The following is a 9,539-nucleotide window of genomic DNA, read 5'->3' as shown; positions in this document are numbered from 1 at the left end:
GTCACACCGCCACAAACACACCGACTTCACGCACAGAGGAGTCAGTGTGTTCAGAGCGGCGGAGACTCCCAGGTGCCACACACACACACACACACACACACGCACGCACGCACGCACGCACACTCTCTCTCCTCCGCTCGGTCTTGATGACGAAGTGAGCGAGAAGGAGCCGAAAACATCCGGAGCGTTTGGAAATATCGAAACAGGGAAGTTGGACTCGAGCGCGTCAGTGTCAGCGGTGGAAAAGTGAGTCTGACATCAGCATGTTCAGCTGGGTGAAGCAGGAGCAAGGTGGACGCAACAAGGACGGAGAGATGTACCAGACGGTGACGGAGGGACTGCAGAGCCTCTACAGCAAGAAGCTGCTGCCGCTGGAGGAGACCTACCTCTTCCATGACTTCCACTCCCCGGCCCTGGAAGCCGCCGACTTCCAGAGCAAGCCCATGGTGCTGCTGGTCGGCCAGTACTCCACCGGGAAAACCACCTTCATCAGGTACCACCCGCCGCCGGGGTCCGGGTGGGGCCCGTGCCAGCCTATTGAACCTGCGTGTATAATCAGCATTATTAGCTATACAGAGGGCTGGGAGGGAAGAGAGTGACATGTGTCAAAAGCACCTTTATCAGGTGTTAGATCAGTTTACACCCTTTGGTTGAACTTAACGCCGGACCTCATTTGAAAATCTTCCTATTTAAGGGTATTTTAATTATAGATACGGATACAGAAGTGGCAGCGCATAATTTAAGATGTCAAATAAGTGTGCCATGTCTCATGGTAAAGTCGGCTAACATAAATCCACCAAAGCCGATCTGTATTTTATGAAAGGTACATGTTTTAGATTTGGCTCCTAGTGCGTGCTATGGCCCTCGGTGCATTCTGGTAGGAGCCGGCAATGGTAGCAACACAAAATATATGAAATATCAAGAAATTAACTGTTTGGCGGCTCAGGTTTATGCCGAAGTGGAGAATGTACCCTTACCAAGTAGAAAATATCTTAAGTCTTTCTTTACAGTATGTAAAGCTCGGCCAAATCGCAAAAATATCTTTAAATAAAATATTTTTTCAATAGAGTTTGGCATGAGTTGCCCTTCAGGCTGTTGACATTATTTAACCTTGGTAAACTGAAAGAAACATTGAGTTTTAAGTTTATTGTGAAAGCCAGCTTATGGGTGTATGAGCCATTACTGAATTAACTGTAAATGTTTGTGTGCTTTTTGCACACATGCTCAAACAAATCCACTCCAACTGAGTGCGCTTTCTGCAAATTTAAACTGGGAAATGAGGAGTTACTGGTTTCACTTCCCTGATCCTTGGGGGATTCGAACCAGCAACACTTTAGTCACAGTCCTGCAGCTCCGAGGCGACATCATCTCCACTCTGACGCAATCTTTGATTTGGAAATCTGCTGTGATTCATATTTAATCTGGCAACCAGTTTGTCTTAATGTGTTCAGAGTTTGTAAAGCCTGAATACAGGAGTTGGCATGTTGGTACCAGCTGAGGCTCATGGGTACTGTAGTCCTTTTTAAACATGGCAGCCTCACGGACGCAGTTATAATCAGTCAGTTCACACTGTGGCTTGTATGGGATGAAAGTGTCCTCCATACGAAAGCTTCAAAGGTTTTCTGTCCGTGTGTTTATTTGGATTGTCAGTTCTGCGTGACCGATCTGCCTTTGTTCTGTGTATTTACACGATCTGTCACTCGTTTTAGTTGTTGTCGAGTCAGATCTGAAGACAAGAGGACTGATGCAGGACAGAGAGACGTCTGAGCTGAGCTGTGTTTCCTTTGCTGAATGTTGTTGGAGAGGTCACGTCCTCAGAAGGTTTTGCACGTTGTTGCTTTGTGCTAACCTTTTCATTTCAGTCAGGTCAGGAAATCAGGTGTTAACAGTTTGTCTGGATAATCAGTGATAAACCTGTGTACTGAAATCTCCGCTTCAGATCCTGTAGTAGAGCACGTGGCATTATCTGCCACTGCTGTTTACGCTATACATATCATATCAGTACTTCAATGTACATTTTTTTGCAGACGATACAGTGTTGTATGCGCCAGGCGCCGCCCAGGCCCTCGCTCGTCTTCAGTCTGCATCTGGTGCTTTCATCTTTAATCACAGACTAGTTTTAAATGCAGAAAAGTCAGAGTTCACGGTATTCCCCACCTCCACCAGTGACTCGGACTATAGCCTGCCGTTTTACAACTTTACATGGCACCCAGATCACTCTGGCTGAGTCCTACAAATATTTAGCAATTCAAGCAATTCATTCAAAACTTAAAAACTAGGTTTCTTGTACAGAATTAAAGGATGCCTGTCTTCTTCCAACCGTTAATCTCTTGTGCAGTCAACCTTCGTGTCTGTCCTTGACCGAGGAGATGTTCTGTATTGTCACGCTGCCCCATCAACACCACAGCAGTTAAATCCAGTGTATCACAGTGCGTTACGCTTTATCGTACTCATCATTGTTCTCTGTATCACACGATTGGATGGACTTCCTTACAGCCGTCTCATCTATAAAGCTCTGCGTCCAGTGTACGCACTAATGCTGGCAGGACTGGTTTCAGGTACTATTCACCTTTTTAAATGGAATGAACTCAAACTACAGTCTTACATTCCCCTCGGAGATCTTAAAGCTTTACTATCTGAAGTTTTCAATGATTCTTGTAACTGTTTTAATGAATTACCTTGTTTATTGTGTAGATTCTGTTTCGTTCCTGTTCCTGTGAATGTTCTTGTTCTCAGGTTGAGATCTTAATCTCAATGCGACTACCTGATTAAATAAATAAATAAAATCCAGCCTAAACATATAACCGATTTATTTTTGATGTGGTTGGAAGAAAAAATGGCCATAGATGCCATATGAGATTAATAAGATAAGATGAACAGCGTGTGAAATACTTCCCCATCAACTCTCATACAACTTGGCCCAGCCTGCATGGGCTTACAGGCCACCATACATTCATATAAACCAGATCCACAGTGCTGCGTTCACATTTTCTAACAACAGTTAGAACAGTCTACAAAGACATACTCACAATATAATACTGGACAAATCAGAGTAAATACAAATTCAATAATCCATCTGTCCGTCTTTTCCAGGCGTTTGAGACAAACAAACAAAATTAAACACCAGTTTTTGCTCATCTGAACACCAGAATATTTCAGCCATTTCACGGAAAATCATCATCATTTGTTCAGTACAGACACTTTTCCACTTCACACATCACATCACACAATCGGTTTCCCTCCTGGATGTTTTGAATCCGCCGGCCTCAGTGACTCAGCTGTGTCATCGAGGATCTTCAGGAGATGAAACATCTGATTCAGGACCAAAGTTGGACTGTGACAAGATATTTTCAAACCCTAATAAAAGCTTTCTGCTAATGAAAAACAGCAGATCCATCTCCTTAAATAAAGCTCTTTATGATATATATATATATATATCCTACCAGTTGTAATTTTTCTAAACAAACCAACACTTATTCATAAAAGTGGCTTGTAGGACTCATGACCTTAGTTTCTTCCTGGAGGCTGGCACGCCGTCACGAGTTCAAGAGCTGATCAACACACTGCCCCCCCCCATACTGTTAAAGCTGTTCAGGGGGAAACACACACACACACTAAGACATTTGCCAATAGAAACAGCACGGACTCGATGAGTCTTTGAAATCCTATGAAACAAGCACTACAACACGTAACGCACCATAAACATAAAGCAACGTAAGAGTCATCCAGACGAGAACGAAAACACCGGTGTTGCGGTCGAATAGTCAAAAACTTCTCCTATGACTTTTCCTCAACACGTCTGGAGCGTATCACCATAGTAACAAAGTGGTCCTCAACATCAGGGTTCAAAGAAATCGGTGTCCCTTCCATTGGCGGCTGCACTCCTGCCTGCCAAGGGATAACGACCATATTGAGCCCACACTGACAACCGCACGGCAGCGTGTCGTTAGGTTTCTCAATGGGCCTCGGTGGAAAACGTCCTGAGGTCGAGGAAAGATGGGAAGGAGGAGGATTCATCAGGAGAATCCGACTGCACTGACTTTATTTTTCTTCAAACCAACTTTATTGATAACACATGGATAAGATAAGCACAGTGACAAACTCAGTGCTGTACGGTTCGAGTAAAGGTTTCCTGTCCAAAACAGAAGGAAGGGTGTTTTCAGTTTGCACACGGGATGCATTCAACCATCAGTTACTCAGGAAGTAGCAACAACATAGATGTTGTTTAATAAAGAAAAACAAACAGGATCGAAATGTTGAAATAATATAATAACATGACAATATATACAAGTAGAGAAAGATGAGCTATTAAAATAATAATTTATCAAAAACAAGGAATTGAGCAGGTCGACTCTATTCAGACAGTGTATAGAGTTCCCTTTGACCTTTTCTATACATTTGTTAAATAGAGAGAATTCATTTGTTAGTGCATTACACAATGGGGGGATTTAGCGTGCAGGCTATATTTTGTTATGATGATGATATTGTCAACTAGAAATTCAATATGCTTGTTCTTCAAGATTACTCCTGACGAGAGAAATAATCTATATTTCTGCGTCTGGAGCTCAGCGTCGTGCGAGCACTTCCACACGTTTTGGATCGTGTCACGAGCACGAAACAGGTGCTCTGTTGTGTCTGCCGTGGTGAAACCACAGAGGTGCGTCGCTGCCGCAAGGCATTGTGGGACGGCGTTCTCTCCTTTCCTTTCGTAAAAGGATGGTCCAGGGTGTCCTCTGCTGAAGCAGATGTGAAGGGAAGCATTGAAGCCGCCGTTATCATGGCCGCCACTGAGATACTTCCGGGTCATTTCATTTTAGGAACCTTCCTGAGCAAAAAAGACTCTTCGACCGCAGGCCGGGTTTCTCTCACAGTTCAGCGTCCCCTTTGACCGAGCATTAGTCCGGCTGAGTGTGTCCAACCGGCATTCTGTCCTGAGGGTTTCCAGGTCAAGAAAGAAAGTCCCTTTGACAATAATTTAACACTCACCTGGGAGACAGTCCACGAGTGGCCTCCATGTTCATGTCCATCATTACCTTCAAGCACAGAGCCGATCCTCTCATGTGGTGACACATTAAAGATCTCTTTGTACCAAGAAGTAACAGCAGGTTTGCTTTCCTTCGTCCATTTTTACAAAATACATTTTCTTTCAAGTTAAGTCTCAGAGCGGGAAGTGACACGTCTTCAGAGGGAAGACCCAGCAGGAAAAACCCAGGATCTTTTTTTACTTTTATTTTGAAAATTCCCACGAAGCCCCTTGGCTATGCAGTTCCAAAAATGTGATGTACACAGTATTTAAATTGCCAAAAAAAGATGAACATAATTCCCTTTTTCTCTCTGACATTTGAAGCATAGAGGTGATAAGCTAAGATCCATCTTGTGTCGAATAGAAATGATAAATTATATGTAATCTATGGAGAACTCTGTGTTGATACAGACTGTTTACATCTGTCCATTACTGCTCAGCTCAATATTTCCTGATTACCTAAATCAGAACGGTGACATCACATCCTGTTTTGATGCTGATTTAATTAGACTGAGGGCCGGTCTGACTGAGGTCTTACTGAGGAAGCTTCAGCTGATGATATTGTTTGTGCTTGCTACAAGCGTTACTTCTGTTTCAATTTCCAATTCATTGATTAATCGATCGAGAGAAAATGAATACACCAAAAAAAATCAATAATCAATGAATTGTTGGGATGATTTAACAAGCAAAACATCAACCATTCTCTGGTTCCGGCTTCTCCAATGTGAGTTTTATATTATTGTAAACTGAATGTATTTTGGTTTTGGACTGTGGTTTTAGGACAGGTAACGCATCCAAGAAACTTAATGCCAGACTTCATATGAAAATGTACCTATTTAAAGCTCTCTTGCTTAGCAGCTAACATACACAAGAGGTAGAGCGAAATATAAGATGTCAAACAAATGAATCAGGTGTTATGGTAAATTTGGCTGACGTAAAATACACCAAGCAGGTCTATAGTTAAAGAGAGCAACAAGTATTTAATTTGGTTCTCAGTGCTTGCTACCCCCCTCATCAGTATGTTCTGGTAGAAGCTGACAATGGAAGCAACAGCAAGCCTGTTAATAAACTTGAAATGTCACGAAAAGTCATAGATGAAGTGTATGCCGAACTAAAGAATCGACCCTGAATCTGTGTCTACTATACGACAACAGATAGTAAGGGGAGCTTAAATAGGCAGATTTTTCAGTGTAGTTTGGCATGACTTTCTTGTAGGGTCTTGATGTTTAACCTTAATTCATTTATCAGTGAGGTGTTTTAACAAGTAAAAATGTCAGACACTCTCTGGTTCCAGCTTCTTAAATGTGGGGGTTCGCTGCTTTTCTTTGTTTTAGATGGCTCTGGTGGCAGAAAATGATAGCCAGGCTTCATATCAAAATCTTCCTATTTAAAGCTCTCTTGCTTAGCAACAAAAATACACAAGTGGTAGAGTGTAATATAAGATGTCAAACAAATGAATTGAGTCTTGTGGTACATTTGGCTGATAAAAAAATGAGCGGAGCAGGTTTGTAGTTTAGAAAGTCCTTGATTCTTATCGGCGCAGCTCCCTTACACTGCTTGGCTTTGTTTTGACGTGCTCAGTGATGAGTGAAGCTGCTGAAAACACCTGACACCACGTGCCGGGCACACAGACCACCAAAACTACAGGTGACAGTGTGTCCTCTGAAGCAGAGGTGCAGTGAGTTTGCAGAGACGACCGGCGCAGACTCTGAGCCACGTCGGCCTCAGTTAGATCTGTGCTTATTGTAGCTGAACCAGGTTAACTGCAGGGCAGGACTTTCTTGATCTAAATCACAACACGTTTTTCATACCGGTTTGGCTGCTTGTGTTGTCGTCTGAATGAAGCCATAAGAAACATTACTCTAACAGATAAAGCCGACACGGTTGCTGATTTAAAAGGACTTCAGAGACTTCGTTTATCAGAGCGTCCTTGAACGCAGCAACAGGCAGCTGCTTTAGTGTGCGGTTTCCCTGAATGACCACATGTTGCTACGTAACTGACAGAAACATTAAGGTGACTGAATGCTGACTGTGATGGATTATTGATCTCCAACAAGAAGATCCTTTTAAAAACGGAGGTGAATTCTATGGTGGCCTGGAAGGAAATAAAATAACGTTAAAACTGGTGAGACTGACTGGCTGAGAGCTGACGTCATCACACTGCAGTTACAGTTTCACTGAGCTTATCTCACATCTGCAGAAAGAGTGTGTGTGTGTGTGTGTGTGTGTGTGTGTACACATATCGGGTACAAACAGTCATACGTTTTGGAAGCCAACCAGACCAGCAGAACTGACCTGCAGTCAGTTTACGTCCAACACAAGCTGCAGAGTAATTTTTGCTGTTGTTACAGTGTGTGTGTGTGTGTGTGTGTGTGTGTGTGTGTGTGTGTGTGTGCCACTACTGAGGCCCCACCCTGCCCCGAGGAATGCTATGAATCATGGGAACTGAAAAGAATGCAATGAATTATGGGAACAAGTTGCCAGTAAATTATTTCTTCTTCTTCTTCGTCTTCTCTTTCTCTGTCTTCTTCTTCTTCTTCGTCTTCTCTTTCTCTGTCTTCTTTTTCTTCGTCTTCTCTTTCTCTGTCTTCTTCTTCTTCTTCTTCTTCTTCTCTGTGTTCTTCTTCTTCTTTTTCTTCTTCTTCTTCTTCTTCTCTGTGTTCTTCTTCTTCTTTTTCTTCTTCTTCTTCTTCTTCTTCTCTGTGTTCTTCTTCTTCTTTTTCTTCTTCTTCTTCTGTCTTCTTCTCTGTCTGCTTCTTCTTCTCTGTCTTCTTCTCTGTCTTCTTCTCTGTCTTCTTCTTCTTCTTCTTCTTCTTCTCTGTCTTCTTCTTCTTCTCTGTCTTCTTCTCTGTCTTCTCTTTCTCTGTCTTCTTCTTCTTCTGTCTTCTTCTCTGTCTGCTTCTTCTTCTTCTGTCTTCTTCTCTGTCTGCTTCTTCTTCTCTGTCTTCTTCTCTGTCTGCTTCTTCTTCTCTGTCTTCTTCTTCTTCTTCTGTCTTCTTCTCTGTCTGCTTCTTCTTCTCTGTCTTCTTCTCTGTCTTCTTCTTCTCTGTCTTCTTCTGTCTTCTTCTCTGTCTTCTTCTTCTTCTTCTGTCTTCTTCTCTGTCTGCTTCTTCTTCTGTCTTCTTCTCTGTCTTCTTCTTCTTCTTCTTCTTCTCTGTCTTCTTCTTCTTCTCTGTTTTCTTCTACTTCTTCTTCACATGTAGACAGTAGTGACGTGTTGATGAAGTTTGAAAACTGGATCTGTAGAATGACTCTGTTTGTGCTTTCACCTTTTGCTTATTTTCCTTATGTGGATCTCTTTATTCGTGCATTTTACTCTGTAATCTTCTCCTGTCGGTTTGGAGCTTTGTCAATAAAGTTTTTAGGCATTGTAGAAGGTGGCGTCAGGGCCAGATTGACCCACTAAGGGCCGAAAATGAGCCGTGGTTTGATTAATATAATTACCACAGAGTCGATAATAATGGTGTCTGTGGCGGGCTTTCCAGCTCCGTCTGTTCTCTCTTTGATGTCCATGTCGGCGTGTCGGGCTGCGACAACAGGAAGTGAGAGGACAGAGACTCGCTGCAGCCATCTTCCATCTCTTCCTTCCTTTCTCACTTTAATTTAACGAGGGAAACCGTGCATGAGGTTGACGAGGTCACTGTTGGACAAAACGGGTAACTGCACGCTCAGATTCTGCTAGAAATCTCCCTCCCAGCATATTTACAAAAGGCAGCAGAGGAGTGTGTGTGTGTGTGTGTGAGTGTGTGTTGACGTGGAGACTGACTGATCACCTCTAAACCACTAAATCCCCCTCCCCTCCCCCTCGTCCCAGGTACCTGTTGGAGCAGGATTTTCCGGGGATGCGGATCGGTCCGGAGCCGACCACCGACGGCTTCATCGCGGTGATGTACGGCGAGAACGAGGGCGTCGTCCCCGGCAACGCTCTGGTGGTCGACCCCAGAAAACCCTTCAGGAAGCTCAATGCGTTCGGAAACTCCTTCCTCAACAGGTAAAACACACACACACACACACACACACACACACACACACACACACACACCTGCAAATCACCACAACCAGGTAATCAATTATCAGCTCCATGTGGTCATTTTCTTTGTAATTAATCTACATGAAATTCTTCTGCTGTGTCTAAATATGTTTCCTGTTTCCACCTTTTTGCGGACGTATTTTATTATTATTTCTATTTCTGTTCGATTCTTCTCTTCCTGTGCACGCTGACGCGACAGCGAGCAGCTGGAACGAAAGAGTTTCCCCTCGGGGATCAATGAAGCATTTCTGATTCTGACCATCTTCTATAATTCAAACTTGCATGGTGATACTGACGTCGTCATACGATTGGCTCACAGAGATAAACAAGACATTCATTTTGGACCCTTTTTTTTTTTTTTTTTAGTAAAAGGGACACTGCACCTTTCTAAAAGCTCTGTGGATGTATTATTTTCTACATAACAATGTTATCAGTAAAACCTTTGCAGAGATATATTTAATCGGATTATGGAAGAAATCATGGATT

The 9,539-nt window shown here is 43.0% G+C and overlaps 1 protein-coding gene across 2 annotated transcripts in view; it reads left to right on the top strand.

Moving 5' to 3' along the window:
- The window catches only part of ehd4 (EH-domain containing 4), a 34,919-nt gene continuing 25,380 nt past the window's right edge, over positions 1-9,539 (top strand). The window contains exons 1-2 of one of the 2 annotated variants that reach the window (XM_044166166.1): positions 1-493; positions 8,838-9,014. In XM_044166166.1, the coding sequence (XP_044022101.1) occupies positions 264-493; positions 8,838-9,014 (407 nt within the window). In that variant the 5' untranslated portion in view covers positions 1-263. Of the gene's footprint in view, positions 494-8,149; positions 8,680-8,837; positions 9,015-9,539 lie in introns of those variants that run through there. The other variant, XM_044166167.1, reaches the window with a different exon arrangement.

Source organism: Siniperca chuatsi, linkage group LG15 (assembly GCF_020085105.1).
Source record: "Siniperca chuatsi isolate FFG_IHB_CAS linkage group LG15, ASM2008510v1, whole genome shotgun sequence".
In the NCBI taxonomy this organism is placed as follows: Eukaryota; Metazoa; Chordata; class Actinopteri; order Centrarchiformes; family Sinipercidae; genus Siniperca; species Siniperca chuatsi.
Note: the sequence above shows the minus strand (reverse complement) of the source record. Positions and strands in the feature narration are given on the sequence as shown.